The following is a 20,524-nucleotide window of genomic DNA, read 5'->3' as shown; positions in this document are numbered from 1 at the left end:
CAAAATGATCTTCGTAGAGAAGGAACCAAGGGTGAGGACCCTTTTTTCATTCATGTTTCAGACCACCATAGGTGTGACACATTGAAGAGGAGGAGCTGTCACACATACATCCTACATGTTTTCTAAATATTAAAGGCATAGGGATTCCATAATAGTACTTTTCTTTGTTTTTTTTTTTTATTGCATTTGGGTTTTATTATGTAGCCTTCTTAGTTGAAAACCATGCTCAGAAGAGTTCCTCATCAAATAACAATGTAAACATTGCCAAAACAAGAGCATTTTTTGAGACGTTGTGACACAATAACATCTGCATAGGCAAGAAAGGAACTATTTTATTTGATTCATTACAGGTACTTGTATAGCGCCGCCAATTTACGCAGTGCTTCACATATTTATTACACATTCACATCAGTCCCTGACCTCAAGGAGCGTACAATCTAAGGTTCCTAACTCACATTCATACAATAGCATCAATTTAGACAGGAGCCAATTACCATACCAGCATGTCTTTGGAGTGTGGGAGGAAACCGAAGTACCTGAAGAAAACACACCCAGGCACAGGGAGAACATGCAAACTCCAGACAGGTAGTACTGTGGTAGGGATTCAAACTGATGACCCTAGAGCTGCCAGGCAGACGTGCTAAACCACTGTGCTGCCCAACTATAAAAGCTGTTTCAGTAATGTTCCATTGAGTTGCAATATTTTGTTCAACTACCTACTGTTCTGAACACTGATAAGGTGTGTCATACTGAACTGCTTATAGAGGACAATTGAAAGGTCTCTTGGCTGTGCCGAGCATTGACGAAGAATAAGAATCTCCCAAGGGTCTGGTCATTTGAAAATAACTATTAAAGTGAAACTTAACCCATCAAATGAACTGTTTCCCAAAACAGTTACATTCAAAGTATGTTGTGAACGATAACTGTCATCAAATGGCTGGTGTCATAACTCATCACATGTGTAGTCCCATGGAAAATGCAAATCAAACAGCGGCTAAGATGGTAGCCTCCTTGGCTATAAAGGATAGGAGGGTTTAGTTCCACTTTAAAGCAAAACTAGAGGCAGAAATACCTTTGCGCCCTTGCTGATGCCAAAATCTTCTGTGTGCTGGTTTTTGGCCATCCTTATTGGCCGATGCAAGAGGACATGATTCCTGAGCATGCAGGAGTCACTTATCCCAACTATGCCATAACTGTAAACTTCGCTGCATGTGTCTGGTCCCAAGCACCACCGTGCAGAACGCTGAGTTTCAAAGTATATTTTAAGCTAAAAAAATGTATTCTAGCATTGATAGAATAGGGAAAGCTTAGAATTCCTGTAGGATCTTTACTGCTATGTTACAGAGATTTACCCTCATTTCCTGTCCTGATGACAACGGTGTCGCCAAACATGAAGTAAATGAAAATCTGCAACAGGGATAAAGGCAGCAATAAAAACTGACAGAGATGCTAGCCTTCCCATACTCTACTAAAGAAAAGCATTTTTATTTCGATCTATGTTGCTATACAAGCATTATTCTCACTTCCGGTTTGGTTAAATGTTGTTAGCAAAAGAGGGAGTAAGGGGAAATCAGTCTAAGAGCCCTAGATAGCAGTAAAAACTTGACAGGAGCTCTGTCCCTTCCAAGTCTATCCAAAAGTAAGAAATTAAATTGGCTTTACATACACTTTAAACATCACTTCTGAACAAACGCAGTAGGTATGCCCACTTTCCATTCACTCCAGTTTTATAAGTCTGCATGCAAACAGCAGTGCTAGTTTCTTTCTCAAGAATTGTATTGTTGTAAGAACAAGAAATGGTTAACATAGAAACCAGCATGCATCATACAAGCAATAGGAATGAGCTAAGGAGGGTTCAGACACAAGTCCAAACCTACCTGGACTATCCCGCCAGGAAACTGTCAAAGCAGGCACCACAACAAAGGCAGCGAAGGCATTCTCCTCCCTACAGCCGCATGTGTACAAGGGGCATGTATATGTGCGGCTGCAGGGCCCAGAAATTCGTAAGGCGGACGATTGGCTGTCCACTTTGACAGTCTCCTGGCAGAATAGCTCAGGTGGGTTCAGACTCATGTCCGAACACACCTGAGCTCATCCCTGATTAGCAACAGGACAGGCACATGTTAGATATATCACAATATTACAACAGAGTATAGGCATACAGACTAAAGCATTCAGAAGAGGCCATTTCATATTGTGTCAGGTCATGTCAATCCAGGGAAGTTAAAGCAAAATAGAGATAATTTTGAGTAGATGACAGGACACTTACATAATTGGTATAGGCGAGCTGCAATAAAGGTTCATTCATTTGGTAACCTTTCTAGCATCACGCTGATGTAAAGACCGTTTAAGAGACCAAGGAAAAAAAGAGCCAGAGAGAGGGAATGAAAGTGAAGAAAAAAAAAATGGTGGTGGTTGGGGGGTTAAAAAGAAATGGGAGGGAAGGAAGCTGGGGGTAGGGTAGGGAAAATCATGCCTTAACCACAATCACTGTCCCTTTAAGGCTAGGAGTGGGTCCTGGAGGCCATTTGACATGATGTACTCAATTCAAGGGTTCCAGACTTTACAACACTCACTGAGATTGTCAACAGTGAGATGATGATTGATATGTGAGATTGTCTTACCTTTGGAGAAGAAGAGAAGTCCTTCCCTAAGGGAACAGAGAGGGGCACAGTAACGGACTCTTCCTTCTTTGGTACAGGTGCAGGTGGAGCTGGGGCTTTCCTTTTCATTTTCTTCTCCATCTCAGGTTCCTTCCCAGCTCTGCTACGGCTTATATCCGGACTTTCTTTTGGTTCATAAAATGGGTTTGACCTGCAATAACAATAAAACATTTATTATACTGTGCAGAGGAACAGTGGTGCTACAAAGGACATCTTTACCAAAACATAGCATTCCCAGTAGCAATAACTTCACCATAGAAAAGCAGATATAAATGACATGCATTTCTTTTGCAACTGCACTTGCTTTTTCCCCTTTTTTAAAAAATGTGTATACATAAAAACAGATACTGTATATCAACAAACAACATAGCAGCCCTTGAAGAAGCAGCAATAACATGTGCAATCAACATTTTTTTCTTTTTACCTTTGTGCCATATTGTTAAAAAATTAGATACATATACTGACATGGACAAATGTGTTTGTGCTCTTAAAGCCTATTGAAAAATGCTCCATTCTTCATAAAAAGTGATGAAATTAAAAGCAATTGTCCATTGCATACCTGCAAGCCTTTAGTATGAGATAGTTAAAGGTCGAGTCAAACCCCTCATTTGCGCTCTCTCGTCCCTGTCACAGTAAGTTTGAGTTCAGGGATGCTGCAACAGAGAAGATAATGGACAACACATGTGCAGGGGTCTGAAAGCTCACCCTTGTGATAGCAATGGTGGGCAGTAATGGTTGGAAGTGTCTTAGCAACATCCTTGCAACAAGGAAGGAAGGGATGCCATCTTTCATTTAAAACAAGCTGGGTGCACTCTATTGATAGAACAAGCTGGGTGCATTCTATATATAGAACAAGCTGGGTGCACTCTATTGATAGAACAAGCTGGGTGCATTCTATATATAGAATAAGCTGGGTGAAATCTATTTACACAACAAGCAGGAGTAATCTACTTATAGAAAAAGCAGATACAAATTATTTATAGAGATGGCATCACCCTGTCCTGGCTTGTTTCTAAGACACTCCCAACCAATTCAAATGCCCCTGCATGTGCTCTCTCTCCCCTGTTGCAGTAGCTCTAAGGTCAGTGATGTTTAGATAAAGGTGGTAGTGGACCACACATGTGCAGGGGTTTGAGAGCTTGCTCCTGTGATGATGAAGATGAGTGGTAAGTAATGGCTGGGATTGTGTTAGCAACAAGGACCTCTCTAGGTCTGAACACAGAGATGCGAAGGAGATATAGGACTGCAAAAGAAAGGGTTTGAGAGCTCGGTCCTGTGAATATGGGGGTGAGCAGTAATGGCTGGGAGTCTTAGTGACATCCTAGCAACAAGGCAGGATGCGATGTTGCCATCACTTCTGGATGTAAACTGGCCTACACCTAAGCAAGGGCATTATGCAACATTAGTCAAAGCTGCACAGTTTGTTTTATCTACAGGTACCCCTTACCTACATAGGTGGTTTTTTGGTAAAGGTAAACTAACCCTTTAAGGCATAGCATTATCTAATCGCACCATACATTACTTTTTAAGAAAAACATAAAAAAGCCAGACTGGAATTTGCAAACATGCATACTGACAAGCAACAATAATTCTAGGAGAATGTTCTTTGGACAGGTAAGACAAAACTGGAAGTTTCTTACAAGTCATATCAGCTCTATGTTCACAGCCAAAAAACAAAAAAATTAACTTTCAAAGAAATGAACACCATACATATGGATACTCTTAGATTGTAAGCTCCAAGGAGCAGGGCCCTCCTAACCCTCTTGTATTGAACCGTATTATTGCTGTATTGTCTCCCTTTATATGGTAAAGCGCTGAGCAAACTGTTGGCACTATATAAATCCTGTATTATTATTCTATTACCATTACTTTTTCCAGTTATTTCAGAGAAAATTACAAGAGTTATAACAAATTTGTACATAGTGTGTGTGTGTGTGAAAAAAAATTAAAGTGTTACTAAACCCACAACAGTAAAATCAGTCTGTATATGAAGTAAAGCATGCTTGTTATACTCACTGTGGAACCTTAGGGGTTTTCTGCATTGTGTAAAAAGGTTGTTTGATATGGATTTCTCTTATCCTCCCCTTCATCCAGTGTCCCCCTCTTATCTCCTGATAAGACATATCTTGTGGAGTCATTCTGTACATGCTTAGTTTGGTGTGTATTGCTAGAGAGGTTTTTTTTTTCTTCGGTGAGTGCATGAGATCAGCACAGGGCTAATCAGCACTGTCTAGACAGAGGTCAGAGGTTCTGCATCCTCCTACAGCAAAATAAACTAGTCCTACAAGCTTTACCATGTGCTCGGCTGGATATTGATAGAAGTCACTTGACTGGTCTAACTGCTGATGTGAAAAGGTATTTACCAGTTTATACTTCCTAAAATAATTGCAGTTCCATGTTCTGTGTACTGTGGGAGACCAGATATACTGAATGCAGGGTCCTGGGTTTAGTAACACTTTATTTATATATATACATAAATGAGTCCACCCCAAAAGGTTTGTCAGAACACCTTTACTTTCCTTTCAGAATCAACATTTTCTTAAATTATTTGGTTCAGATGGTGTCAAGCGTGTGTGGCGGCAACCAGATGAGGAGTACAAAGACAAGTGTGTCTTGCCTACAGTCAAGCATGGTGGTGGGAGAGTCATGGACTGGGGCTGCATGAGTGCTGCCGGCACTGGGGAGCTACAATTCATTGAGGGAATCATGAATGCCAACATGTATTGTGACATACTGAAGCAGAGCATGATCCCCTCCCTTCGGAGACTGGACCGCAGGGCAGTATTCCAACATGATAACGACCCCAAACACACCTCCAAGACGACCACTGCCTTGCTAAAGAAGCTGAGGGTAAAGGTGATGGACTGGCCAAGCATGTCTCCAGACTTAAACCCTATTGAGCATCTGTGGGGCATCCTCAAATGGAACGTGGAGGAGCACAAGGTCTCTAACATCCACCAGTTCCAGGATGTTGTCATGGAGGAGAGGAAGAGGACTCCAGTGGCAACCTGAGAAGCTCTGGTGAACTCCATGCCCAAGAGGGTTAAGGCAGTGCTGGAAAATAATGGTGGCCACACAAAATATTGACACTTTGGGCCCAATGTGGACATTTTCATTTAGGGGTGTGCGCACTTTTATTGCCAGCGGTTTAGACATTAATGGCTGTGTGTTGAGTTTTTTTGAAGGGACAGCAAATTTCCACTGTTATACAAGCTATACACTCACTACTTTACATTGTAGCAAAGGGTCATTTCTTCAGTGTTGTCACATGAAAAGATAGAATAAAATATTTACAAAAATGTGAAAGGTATACGCACTTCTGTGAGATACTGTGTATGTATATATATATATATATATATATATATATATATATATATATATATATATATATATATATATACATACATACACACACACATACATAATTATACAATGTATAATAATAATATATATATATATATATATACACACACACACACACACACACTGTGTATACATACATACACACACGCTTAAAAATTTAGAAACTGCATTGCAATTTAAATTATTCCATGAATAAATCCTTATGCAATATTCTTCAGGGATTAATTCAATGCAGAATACCTTAATTCTGTTGCTCTGGGACATGGCACACTTTTTGGAATGTGGCAATCCTAATTTGGGCACAAGGTGGCACTGTGTCCCTGATGTCTTTTGACTTAACAGACAGAGAGAGAGAGTACGAGAGAAAGAAAGAAAGAAAGAGAGAGGACGCTGAACTATTTATAAGTATACTAATGATTAAAAAAATAAATCACCATTTCACCATAAAGAGAAGATGAAAGCACAATACAGTATAAGCTCACTACTGTAGCTATGAAGTAAGAGGAAAATAAAAATACATGGGTATGCTTCTAACCCCATTCAGAGCTGGAAATAGATGAAAAATAAAACAGGGTTGAGTTGAACCAAACACAGTACAGTAGGATTTTCAAGCCCCCATTTTAAATGGAACACACAAAAAAAACTGAATTTTTTTATTAGGGTGAGAGGAGTCTTGGTGCAGTTAACATCTGGGCGATATAGGAAGGGATGGAACAGCATTCAAAACAACATTGGTTGAGGTAACCAGCTAAACACTTGTTATTCCTATGCCAAATTCACAGACCGAGTGTAACCACTTGTATATTTTGGCAATTTATTCATTTTTTTCACATGTTAAAATCTGCATTTTTCCTTTTTTATAGACATTACTGTAATGTCTTGTTTTGCACAATATTTGTGCAGTTATTTATTAAACATATATTTTCAGGATAAAAATTAACTAGAATGATTTTTCGTGCAAACACAATATTATTTGTTTGGTAAAATATAAAGGACAAGGTTGCATGAAGTAAATAGATACTAAACATGTCAAGTCATAAAACTGCGCATGCCTGTGCAATTGAAAAAACAATGGTACCCAAAATTCTCCATATGCAATGCTTTAAAAGCCTTTACAGGTCATCAGTATAAAGTTAACCATGAGCTATAGCCCTAAAATTATTGCTCTCACTCTGACATTCTTACTCTTTAATTTTGCAATTGAGGTTTACATATATATCATAATTGCAGCGCTGAAAACACAAAAAACAATATATCTGATATGAATTGCAATATAAAGTGACAAGTGATCCCCAAAGGGATCCCTTTGACAACGTGCTGGTGCACGAAACGCGTCAGTTAGGGGCTTGCTGCGCTGACGTCACTCGCTGCCAGGTCCACATGCAAGGCTGGCAGCCATTTTTTGTATTACACAGTGGAATCTCTGCTATTGCCAGCATTTATTTCCCAGTGGAATCTCTGCTATTTCCAGCATATACTCATTGCATTGCTGGCTTGCAACTTATCATTTATGTATACTGGACTAAGCTATTTATTACATATTATTTTTAACAGCTGCAATAAAAATTTAAGCTGCTATACCACTGGCTAAATAAAAAATACTACACCATATTACCTTTTTTTGGTGGCTTATTCCTGGAGCTGCTTAAAGGTGGATATCCAGTGCTGCTGATTTGCTGTGAAGCCGGGTGTAGTTAACACCAAGGAGCTGTCCTATTTTGCAGTGAGGGTCCCACAGAGAGGTCTGGAGTCCGTTTCCAGGGTGTAACAAGTACCTGAGAAGTGCCTTATCCCCATCGGTTCCTAGATCATCACTAGTGCCCTTCTGAATACCATTTACATGCACATTTTGATTGTGCGCCTGGTGAGTGCAAGCACACCTCTTTTTTCTTATCTACAAGAAGTCACGAGCACCCTATTTATTCGATTCCAGTGAGAAGCGACCAATATCCCCATACACTGGATGATATAAGCACGTTTAAGGAAAAGTTAATTTGTGGACTGGTATACGTTTATGTTGTGCGTTTATGTCACTGATATTCATCCAATATAGGACGATGCACTAATGTCACTTTGTTTCACTCATTGTTAGCGCTTCAAATATCACTTGTCATTTTATATTGCAATTCTTATCAGATATATTATTATTTGTGTTTTTAGCACTGCAATTATAATATAGATGATTTCAAGGATTTAGAGGTTTTTTCCTTTTGCAAGCTGCTTTTATTTATTTATTTGTCTAAATAGCGCTCGCTTGATTATCATTTTTAAATTGAGGTTTACATATCCATGCTCACCCTACCCTGCACTTTCTATATGGGGTGTGTGCGGAGGGTGCTTTCATCTTTTTTTTTTATACAATTTTTTATTTTTTTTTTTCAACTTCAGCATGTAGTGAAATCCTCGTAGGAAGTACTGACAATAGATAGTTTATTTATTCTAGGAAAAATATACTATTCAGCTTAGTAGATACTGTTTCACAACCTGGATTTGGTAGGTTGGTTAAACTTTGGATTTTTTTTTTAGTTGAAACCATCACAAAGCAATCAAAGGCATAACATAGTCGTTTTGACCACAATGAATTGGGAATCGAAAATTTCACCAATCAAATGTAGTAGAAATATCTAAATGCTGTCCACAAAATTGCGGTTTCTTTCCCCATTCTGATTACATTTTAATTTGATTTTTCGATAAACTGTATTGAAGCTGTCAATTTGTTGCCCAGTTTGACTTCACAATTAACCTAATTCTGTTAGTTTAAAAAACTCATGGGTGATAGTTCACTTGGTTTTTGGCAATTACTTGCCGTTCAGGGTGGCATGAAATTGGTTGGAATCAACTAAAAACTGTCATTCATGTGGCCAGCTTTATGTGGCATAAACACAGTAATGACTATTGCTAACCATTACTGTTGGCCATCTGTGAGATAAATGCATGCATAGCTAAATGAATGATGGTATGCTTTATCAGTTAGCAGAGCATTTGAATTGGCATATCCATTCCTGATGCCACTACATCTCTCAGGGGGCAGTACAAACAAGGAAAACACAAAGGTAATGCTTTGTGAATAACAGAAAATTCTTTAGTAGGGTATAGGACTATGGAGGTTGGAGACAGAACTCTATAGACATGCTGGCTGGGTATTTGGTGCCTGTGTAAATTGGCCCTAGAATGTACAGTACAGTATATGCATGTGAGATAGGAACCTTAGATTGTAAACTCCTTGAGGGCAAGGACTGATGTGAATGTACAGTTGTGCTCAAAAGTTTCATACCCTTGGAGAATTGGCAATATATAGCATTTACCATTTTTTAAAAAACATGAGTGAGCAGGCAAATCACATTTCTTTTATTTCTTATGGGATTCATAGTCAACTTTAGGTCACAACAGAGTGGCACAATCATAAAACAAAACATGGCAACAAGTATGGAAAATAAATGACCCTTGTTCAAAAGTCTGTATACCCTTAGTTCTATATACTGTGTATTGCCCCCTTCAGCATCAATGGCAGTGCAGTCTTTTGTAATAGTTGTCTATGAGGCCTTGAATTCTTGCAGGTGGTATAGCTGCCCATTCGTCTTGGCAAAATGCCTCCAACACATGCAATATCTTGTGTCGTCTTGCATGAACTGAACATGAGATCTCCCCATAATGGCTCAATGATATTAAGGCAGGAGACTGTGATGGCCACTCCATAACCTTTGTTGTTTTCTGCTGTAATCACTCGAGGGTCAACTTGGCCTTGTGCTTAGGGTCATTATATGTACTGGAAAATCCAAGAGCATCCCATGCGCAGTTTTCGTGCGGGAGAATGCAAATCATTTGCCAGTATTTTCTGATAACATGCTGCATTCATCTCATCATCAATTTTCTCAAGATTCCCTGTGCTTTTAGAGCTCACACATCCACAAAACATCAGTGAGCAACCACTGTGCTTCACAGTGGAGATGGTATTCTTGTCGCTATAGGCCTTGCTGACCCCTCTCCAAATGTGATTATAAAACACTCCAGATTACAGTGTGCCAATGTGAGGCGAGTCAAAGTGTTGTCAGGCATTTTGTAACCGAGCTTTTTTTGTGGCACTGGCGCAGTAAGGGCTTTGTTTTGGCAGCTCAACCATGCAGCTCATTTTTGTTAGAGTATCATCATATTGTGCTCCTTGAAACGACCACGCCATCTTTTCTCACAGTACTCTGTATTTCTTCTGAGGTTACCTGTGGATTTTTCTTTGTATCCTGAAATATTCTGCTGGCAGTTGTGGCTGCAATCTTTCTTGGTCTACCTTGGCTTGGTATCAAGAGATCCACGAATTATCCACTTCTTAATAAATGATCGAAGAGTACTGACTGGCATATTCAAGGCTTTGGATATCTTTTGTATATCCTTTTCCATCTTTATAAAGTTCCAATACCTTGTAACGCAGGTATTTTGACAGTTCCTTTCTGCTCCCCATGGCTCTGTATCTTACCTGCTCAGTGCATCTATGTAAGGGCTAACAAACTCATTATTTACACATAGACACTAATTGCAATTAAAAAAAATTCCATAGATATGGGTAATTAACCTTTAATTGCCATTTTAACCTGTGTGTGTCATTTTGTATGTCTGTGCCAAGGCCAAACATTCCAGGGTATGAAAACGTTTGATCAGGGCCATTTGGGTGATTTCTGGTATTATGATTTAAAAAGGAGCCAAACAACTATATCATAATAAAAGGCTTCATATGATCAATGTCCTTAACTAATAGACAGTTTTTGGCATGATGAGTCATATTTTCAATATCAATGCCAAAATTTCACGATTTCCGACAAGGGTATGCAAACTTTTGAACAAAACTGTACAATAAGGAAAGCACTGTGAAAAATTATAGGCTCTATATAAATACTTGTAATAAATAAATAGCTGGGAAGGAAAATCCAGGAGTGGAGAAAATAAACAAAGCAGAAATCAGAGATCAGAGACGAAGACAATATTGATTCAGCAGACTAAAATGTACAAGGACCTGTAGCATTTGAACACAAGTGATAATTTGGCCCATCTCAGTATATGTTTGAGCCTAGAACAGCTGCCTTTCTGATATACATACATTTGTTTACCTATATGTTGTTGCCCAGAAGGCGTACAACATGATGAACCCCCTTCTAAACTAATATAAGTGAGGAAGCAAGGATCTTTTACGTGGCAGATGCAGATGTAAGAGTCACTGATTTAAGGGACGGGTTCAGTTCTGCAAGCACAAGACTTGGATGAAACACAGACATGCAAAGAAAAGACAACCTAGTAAGACATAAAAAGCACAGGGTACAGTTAAATAAGTTAGAGATGAATGAGATACAAAGATAAAAAGATGTACTCAGCACAACGGAGCTGTAGACACAGCACACAGGTACAAATATAAGAGTCACAGGACCGGTGAAAGAGATATTAAGCTGGGCAGCACAGTGGTTAAATGGTTAGCACTTCCACCTGGCAGTACTCGGGTCGCTAGTTCGAATCCTAACCACAGCACCATCTGCCTGGAGATTGCATGTTCTTCCTGTGACTGCGTGGGTTTCATCCGGGTACTCCGGTTTACTCACACACTCCTGTGACTGCGTGGGTTTCGTCCGGGTACTCCGGTTTCCTTCCACACTCCAAAGACATGTTGGTAGGTTAACTGGATCCTGTCTAAATTGGCCCTAGAATGTGTATGTATGAATGTGAGTTAGGGACCTTAGATTGTACGCCCCTTGAGGGTTAGGGACTGATGTGAATGTACAATATATATGTAAAGTGCTGCGTAAATTGATGGCGCTATATAAGTACCTGAAATAAATAAATAAGCAGGACAGAGGCAAAGTATGCTAAGCCAAAAACAGAGAGACATTTTAGTTAACAGAATGCACAAGGAAGTGCAAGGCACAGAACTGCAGAAGGCACAGCGGAGTACTAAGACGGAAAGCATCACAGAGGTACACAGCACAAGATGGTGGTACAAAGATGGAGCCAAAGATGAAAAATTAAGACAAGAGAAGGCATCAGTAAATGTAAGGGCTCATATACACTGCAGCTGATAAACTCACGTTAAGGAGCTGTTCAGCGTTTTTTTCAGCAGCCCCTGAACTCACCCTAATGTTTTCCTATGTGTCCATGTACACATAGTCGTTTACAGGCAGTTGAGTTTACAGTCGTTTTTTTGAACACAACAAACTTGCGTTCAGACGTCGATTTTATCAGTGTTTCAAACGCAAAACGCTTGTAAACGTGGTTAAATCACGTTTTTAAGCGTTTGAAATTTTTTTGTAACTCTTCCAGTTCCCAATGCTGTCCAGAGCCTTTTTTCATCATGAAAAATGCATGGAAAGAGTTTTCAAGGTGCTCAGATGGACAAAACACTTAACACAGGATGTTTCTACCAAGCTTGTCACATATTAGAATGACCAATTCACACCTCAAACCTCTCTCACCCTTGGAAACAAAAGATATTTTAATGCACTTTCACACCTCAACTTCCTCATGAAGACCCCCTGCCAGGTGAACTTATCTATGACTGGAATAGTCCTCCTCTGTGTACCTGGGCTGCATCTTTAGGGCCAAAGGGTCTTCACTTCTTAATGTTAGCCATCATGGCAACTAGCCCCCAACATATCCTTTCAATGCAGGAATGGGTTTACTGGGCTATCCCTTCTCCATTGAACTGAACACCCAGCTCTTAGATCAACACTGAGCTTATATAAATAGTTGATTATTTAAACGGGTTCTATGACATTGGCCTCTTAAGTGACCTAACCAAGACTCCAAGAGTTATTTTGTTAATTTCCCCAACCCCTATCCCAGGGAACCTAGTGTTCCTAGCTTTTTTTCTGCTCTTTTCCTGTTTCTTCTGTTTACTTTCTGTGCCCTTCTTCCCTTGGGATTCTCTCCTCTCTCTTGTGTACTCCTTTTGTATCCCATCCTTTTTATAGCCTATTATCCTGGTGGGATGGCTGAACCATTTTTCCTGCCATTTGTTTTTAGCTATCACTACTTCCTGCAACATCCTACTCTGATACTAAATTGATCTCCCTGATTTTTCAATATAGTCTTCCTTTTAGGTTTAGTGTATGTGAAAACTTTATTGTACCATGCTGTTTTTCATTACGTACAGACATTAAAAACTATCAAATCTACAGCCAGCTAGCCCAAGTAAAGGTCAAGGTATGTTTCATTAACCAATACGTTGGCCTTAAAGTGATCATACAGCTTCTTTAAAAAAAAAATGAAACATTATACTTACCTGCTCTGTGCAGTGGTTTTGCAGCCCCGATTCTCCTCTTCTCGGGTTCCCCACCAATGCTCCTGACACCTCCACCCGCAAAGGAAGCAGTTTCCTATGGGTGCACTCATGTGGCCTCACTTCTGAGCCGTCCTGTCTGCATCTAATCACACAGAGACAGGATGACGTGGCTCTGCTCCCCGCTCTCTCGTAACAAGATTTGATTGGCAGCAGTGGGAGCCAATGGCCCCCGATCCAGTCGACACTGGATCGGGTACGGGCTCAGGTAAGTATTGGAGGGGGGGTGTAATGGTGATTCTGCTACACAGAAGGTTTCTTTTTTTTTACCTCAATGCATAGGCTTTAGAACCACTTTAAATAAAAGAAAAGATCAGCCCTGTCAACCAATGGGGCAAGCCAAAAGCAATAGATGGTTCTACAAAAAGGGAGAGTAAGGCAGTGTGCATCTCTTAACGACATTAACTCTACTCAGCCAATGCTTCTTCCTACCCAGTGAAGAGCAAGACGCTGATATTGATCACAGAAATATGAGGAGATTGCAGTTGTCCAGGTGATGAACCCACACATACTAAGTTACCAGTGATTGACAAAGCCTATAAAGCTATTATCACTTCACTGCTCCTCACAAACAGAGACACTTGAGAAACAAAAGACAGGTCAAGTGTCAAAAAGAAAACTGGCGAAACAAAATGGAAGAGCACGGTTCAGAGGAAAAATACAAGAAACAAGAGCAACATTTTGTGTGGAAAGGAACACGGGAGTAGCTGTCAATTTGCTGAACGTTTAGGAGTCATCTTTACACAGGCAGTGTGACATGAAAATAAAGATAAGGGTGATAACTGAACAAAATAGAAAAAGAAAGAAACATTGTTTGCTTTTGTTCTGCTGGCTCTAGAGAATACAATATACTAAGCAAAGTTGTTAGTAGACAGTTTGTGAAAGAACAAACACAAGGCAAGAAACAAAAATTGTATAGGGGTTATATATGCAGCCTACATGTTCTTTTCTGTCTTAACAAATGATTCCAATAAAAAATGGCTTACAGTCAAGTATTGTAGATCTAGGCTGTAAATAAGGTGCAAAGTGAGCAAGCGGGTTTGAAGAATTTGGGTTGATACAATTAGATGCACGCAGGATGCCTCAATACAATTCTATGACAAGTGGTTATGAAAACAACAGTGCAAGACATGTTATAGGGAAACTACACTGTACTGCTTGTCTGTACTTCATAAAAATTTTTATATTTATTTTTAACCCCTATATAGTTATGAATTCAATGTAGTGATTCTAAAGGATAATTAAAAAAAAAAAAATAACAAACATGTTATACGTACCTGCTCTGTGTAACGGTTTTGCACAAAGCAGCCTCAATCCTCTTCTTTTTGGGTCCCTCACCAGCAAGTCCTGGCCCCATCCCCTTCCAAATGCCCCCAATAGCAAGCCTCTTGCTATGGGGGCACTCAAGCATGCTCCCTCCAGAACTGTACACCTGTGAATGGACATTGTCAATTCACACACAGAGTGTGGCTTGGTCCTGCCCCCACTCACTCCTCATTGGCTTATTGGCTGCGATTGGCCAACAGCTCCCGCTGCTGTGTGAGCAAATGGGGAGAGAGAAACCTGTGAGAGCCACAGATCTCATGCACACTGCTGGATTTAGATGGGGCTCAGGTAAGTATAAGGGACAGCTGAGGGGAGAGCTGCACCCAGAAGGTTTTTAACCTTAATGCAATAGAATGCATTAAGGTAAAAACCTTCTGCCTTAAGAACAGCTTTAAATCAATTTTTAAACACACAAATCCTAGTCAATTTTCATATAAGCATGACTTCTATATACCAGACTTAGAGATGGAGGACAGCAGCCTAAGTTGGCTAATCAGGGATCCACTGTGTTGGACAGTACTGTCAGTCTAACAATGTGAACAAATGTACAGAAGGAAAGAGCACAGAGCTCATGTTACTCTCTTTATTGTCCAATCAACAGGCCTGTGAAAAAGTGACTTAATACGTAAACTTTTAGCAGCTATTTTTTTCCTACAGTCAGCCATGCAAGTACCATTACTGTAATTACAAGGGAAACTGTGGACATAGAGGTTGCTTGAAACTATAAAAGGTAGGAGATATATGTGGGTTCTGTAAGTGAGATCCTTAAAATATTTCTGCCTGAAATGCTGCTGTGGTCAGGTCTGACCTGATCCAAAAATGTAAAATGAGAAAGGGGAACAGTAAAGCACAGTTGATGTGCAGTACTGCTAAGTATGAAGCATGCATTTTGAGCAATGATGGCTTCCCCAATATACATATTCACACACTGCCGGAACACGGTTATCTAAAATAATATTTCTTAGTCATAATATTATTCATCTTATAATCCTATTAACATGCATATCTTGAAATAAAAACAACAGGATAGATAGATAGGATGGATAGGATAGATAGGATAGATAGGATAGATAGGAAGGATAGATAGGAAGGATAGGATAGGAAGGATAGGATAGGAAGGATAGGATAGATAGGATAGATAGATAGATAGGATAGATAGATAGATAGGATAGATAGATAGATAGGATAGATAGATAGATAGATAGGATAGATAGATAGATAGGATAGATAGATAGATAATATAGATAGATAGATAGGATAGATAGATAGGATAGATAGATAGGATAGATAGATAGGATAGATAGATAGGATAGATAGATAGGATAGATAGATAGGATAGATAGATAGGATAGATAGATAGGATAGATAGGATAGATAGATAGATAGGAAAGATAGATAGATAGGATAGATAGATAGGATAGATAGATAGATAGGATAGATAGATAGATAGGATAGATAGATAGATAGGATAGATAGATAGATAGGATAGATAGATAGATAGGATAGATAGATAGATAGGATAGATAGATTAGATAGATAGATTAGATAGATAGATTAGATAGATAGATTAGATAGATAGATTAGATAGATAGATTAGATAGATAGATTAGATAGATAGATTAGATAGATAGATTAGATAGATAGATTAGATAGATAGATTAGATAGATAGATTAGATAGATAGATTAGATAGATAGATTAGATAGATAGATTAGATAGATAGATTAGATAGATAGATAGATAGATAGATAGATAGATAGATAGATAGATAGATAGATAGATAGATAGATAGATAGATAGATGTTCTATTTGTTTTTCTTTTTAATTGAACCTGATTATTTTACCAGGGATTTCTGAAAATATCTTCAATAATACTATAGGCAAGAAAACAAATGCTAGCTCATCCTTAAACACCTGCTAAATATTGTTAAAAACATAAAGCAATTCATGATATAATCACTTGTAAATGAACACAAATGTTTGGCACAATTATATTAATGTTTTCTACAATACGAAAAGTGCATCCTATTATTGAAGGCTGAAACAAATCTAATAGCATGACATTAAAGGTTCGACCTGCTTTCCAGCCAGTAAATTAAAAAGCCTATTTGCATTACTTTGAAGAAGAGAGTGCACAAAGGCTAATATGGCTAATGGGAAAAAAAAAACTCAGGGCAAAAATCAAATGGAGCAATTTGGAAATGGAGAACAGAAATTTCCCTGACTGAGAGGTTGTAATCCATCAGATGTATTATTTTTTTCACCCCTGTGCAACCTGTGCTTTCCCACTAACCATAATGCAATCAGGGGTATGTGAAGAGTATTAGATTTCAGCAGAGTTGCAGCCAGATCTGAGGTGTCACAAATTGAGTTAGCCCCAGAGTCTGAACAATGATGAACATCTTACTCACAGGAAAAAACTCACATAATCATTAAGATCAGTTATATTTTACATAATTAGATTGCCACAGTATACACTAAACATAAAGATAAAAACCCACTGAAAGGATAAGCAGTGCAGTACATCTGCATCCACTTTTAGATTTTTTTACTTTTCACATGAGGGGGCATGGGGGGGTTGCTGTAATTTAAAAGTACTATTCCCCTTTAAATTATCAATTGTCATATTGCCATAGAACAGGCTAAATGTATCCCAAGTGTCAGGGCAGGAGCTGAGGAACGGACAGGCAGGCCTAACAATGTAACGCACTGGCTGACGACAACCACCACCCACAGACCGAAGTCCCTCAGGGCGCGGAGTCTAAGTCCCAGGCTGCCCTTCACCAGGGCCCCTGATGGTGGGGATGGACTTGATGCAGCCAGGAACCAGGTCGCGGCCCCCGAGACACCTCAGCTGCGGTAATGGCCGCCGTCAATGGCGTGTAGCTGGTGGAAGAAACAAAAGAGTAGTCAGACAAGCCGGGGTCAACAACAACAGGACAAAACAGTACAGGACAGCAGAGGAGAATCACAGGTCACAAGCCGGGTTCAGCAACAGAGGGTCAGATCAAAGGAGAATACAAAGAATAGTCAAGTCACAAGCCGAATCAGAATACCAGGAGAGTCACGAGAGTCAGAACAGAGTAATAGTAACACCAAGACACAAGTGCAAAGAGCATGTGCGGGCCACAGGCTTATACAGTCATGGCCGAAATTGTTGGCACCCTTGATATTTCTCCAGGAAATCATGTATTTCTCACGAAACGTATTGCATTAACACATGTTTTGCTATACACATGTTTATTCCCTTTGTGTGTATTGGGACAAAACAAAAAAAGGGAGGAAAGAAAGCAAATTCGACATAATGTCACACAAACCTCCAAAAATGGGCTGGACAAAAGTATTGGCACCCTTTCACAACTGCGGATAAATAAGAATGTTACAAGCATGTGATGCTCCTGTAAACTCACCTGGGGCAAGTAACAGGTGTGGGCAATATAGAAATTACACCTGAAAGCAGATAAAAAGGAGAGACGTTCACTTAACCTTTGCATTGTGTGTCTGTCTGTGCCACACTAAGCATGGACAACAGAAAGAGGAGACGAGAACTGTCTGAGGACCTGAGAACCAAAATTGTGGCAAAATATCAACAATCTCAAGGTTACAAGTCCATCTCCAGAGAACTAGATTTGCCTTTGTCCACAGTGCGCAACATTATCAAGAAGTTTGCAACCCATGGCACTGTAGCTAATCTCCCTGGTCGTGGACGGATGAGGAAAATTGATGAAAGATTGCAACGCAGAATAGTCCGGATGGTGGATAAGCAGCCCCAAACATGTTCCAAAGACATTCAAGCTGTCCTGCAGGCTCAGGGAGCATCAGTGTCAGCGCGAACTATCCGTCGACATTTAAATGAAATGAAACGCTATGGCAGGAGACCCAGGAGGACCCCACTGCTGACACAGAGACATAAAAAAGCAAGACTACAGTTTGCCAAAATGTACTTGAGTAAGCCAAAAGCCTTCTGGGAAAACGTCTTGTGGACAGATGAGACCAAGATAGAGCTTTTCGGTAAAGCACATCATTCTACTGTTTACCGAAAACGGAATGAGGCCTACAAAGAACAAAACACAGTACCTACGGTAAAATATGGTGGAGGTTCAATGATGTTTTGGGGTTGTTTTGCTGCCTCTGGCACTGGGTGCCTTGACTGTGTGCAAGGCATCATGAAATCTGAGGATTACCAAAGGATTTTGGGTCGCACTGTAGGGCCCAGTGTCAGAAAGCTGGGTTTGCGTCCAAGATCCTGGGTCTTCCAGCAGGACAATGACCCCAAACATACGTCAAAAAGCACTCAGAAATGGATGGCAAAGAAGCGCTGGAGAGTTCTGAAGTGGCCAGCAATGAGCCCAGATCTAAATCCCATTGAACACCTGTGGAGAGATCTTAAAATTGCTGTTGGGAAAAGGTGTCCTTCCAATAAGAGAGACCTGGAGCTGTTTGCAAAGGAAGAGTGGTCCAAAATTCCGGGTGAGAGGTGTCAGAAGCTTATTGATGGTTATAGGAAGCGACTGATTTCAGTTATGTTTTCCAAAGGGTGTGCAACCAAATATTAAGTTAAGGGTGCCAATACTTTTGTCCAGCCCATTTTTGGGGTTTTGTGTGACATTATGTCATATTTGCTTTTCTGCCTCTGTTTTATATTTGTTCCAATACATACAAAGGGAATAAACATGTGTATAGCAAAACATGTGTTAATGCAATACCTTTTTTGTGTGAAATACTTGATTTTCAGGAAAAATATCAAGGGTGCCAACAATTTCGGCCATGACTGTATGTCAACAGCCACACCCCTCTGGGGGGTGGACCTCAGAGACCTGAAGGCATAAAAAGGAATCCCATCATGCACAGCAGAATCCAAGATGGACGCCAGCACATGGAGTAACATAACCTCAGGGAAAAGGTAGGACCTTGACAGTACCTCCTCCTCAAGGACCCCTCCCCCTCCGCGGCTCAACAAAAGGTTTCTGAGGAAAGCGGGTATGAAAAGCGCGGAGGAGGGCAGGAGCATGGACATCCGCGGAAGGAACCCAGGAACGCTCCTCAGGACCATAACCGCGCCAATGAACCAGGAACTGTAATCGACCGCGCACCAATCGAGAGTCCAGGATCCGGCTCACCTCATACTCCTCATGACCGTCAACCCGGACAGGACGGGGCCGAGGCAGAGAGGTAGTGAAGCGATTGCAGATCAGAGGTTTCAACAGGGAAACATGAAAGATATTGGAGATCCGCATCCCAGACGGAAGGGCAAGGGCATAGGCCACCGGATTCACTTTGCGGAGAATGCGGAAAGGACCGACAAAACGGGGAGCTAGTTTGGGTGTGGGCACCCGAAGATTGAGGTTGCGAGTAGACAACCACACCCGATCGCCGACCTGGTATGAAGGAGCGGGCAACCGTCTGCGATCAGCCTGGAACTTTTGGCGCTGAGCTGAGTCCCTCAAGGCCCTCTGGATCTGCCCCCATGAAGAACGCAGGGCAGCAAGATGGTTCTCCACAGCCGGAATGTCCTGTGGTGAGAACCTCTCAGGTAATACTGCGGGTTGGAACCCATAGTTGGCCATGAAGGGCGACATCCCGGAGGAGGAGTTGACCACCGAGTTCCTGGCAAACTCTGCCCAAGGCAGGAGATCGGCCCAATCGTCCTGATTGTCTGAAATATAACATCGAAGGAATTGTTCTAAGGCCTGATTGGAACGCTCCGCAGCCCCATTGGACTGCGGGTGGTAGGCTGAGGAAAAGGAGAGACTAATACCCAACTGGGAGCAGAAGGCGCGCCAGAATCTGGACACGAACTGACTCCCGCGGTCCGAGACAATCACCTTAGGCAACCCATGCAGGCGAAAAATCTCCCTGGA

At 40.6% G+C, this 20,524-nt stretch overlaps 1 protein-coding gene across 7 annotated transcripts in view; it reads right to left on the bottom strand.

Moving 5' to 3' along the window:
• Positions 1-20,524, bottom strand: part of EHBP1 (EH domain binding protein 1) — a 547,128-nt gene that overhangs the window by 308,164 nt on the left and 218,440 nt on the right. For all 7 annotated transcript variants that reach the window (XM_089671985.1, XM_089671988.1, XM_089671986.1 and 4 more), the window contains one exon: positions 2,625-2,814. In XM_089671985.1, the coding sequence (XP_089528111.1) occupies positions 2,625-2,814 (190 nt within the window). The remainder of the gene's footprint in view (positions 1-2,624; positions 2,815-20,524) is intronic.

This window comes from Staurois parvus, unplaced genomic scaffold, assembly GCF_062004578.1.
Source record: "Staurois parvus isolate SC_StPar_1 unplaced genomic scaffold, SC_StPar_1.0 ptg000117l, whole genome shotgun sequence".
In the NCBI taxonomy this organism is placed as follows: Eukaryota; Metazoa; Chordata; class Amphibia; order Anura; family Ranidae; genus Staurois; species Staurois parvus.
The sequence above is the reverse complement of the archived record's forward strand: the minus strand, read 5'-3'. Positions and strand labels throughout refer to the sequence as shown.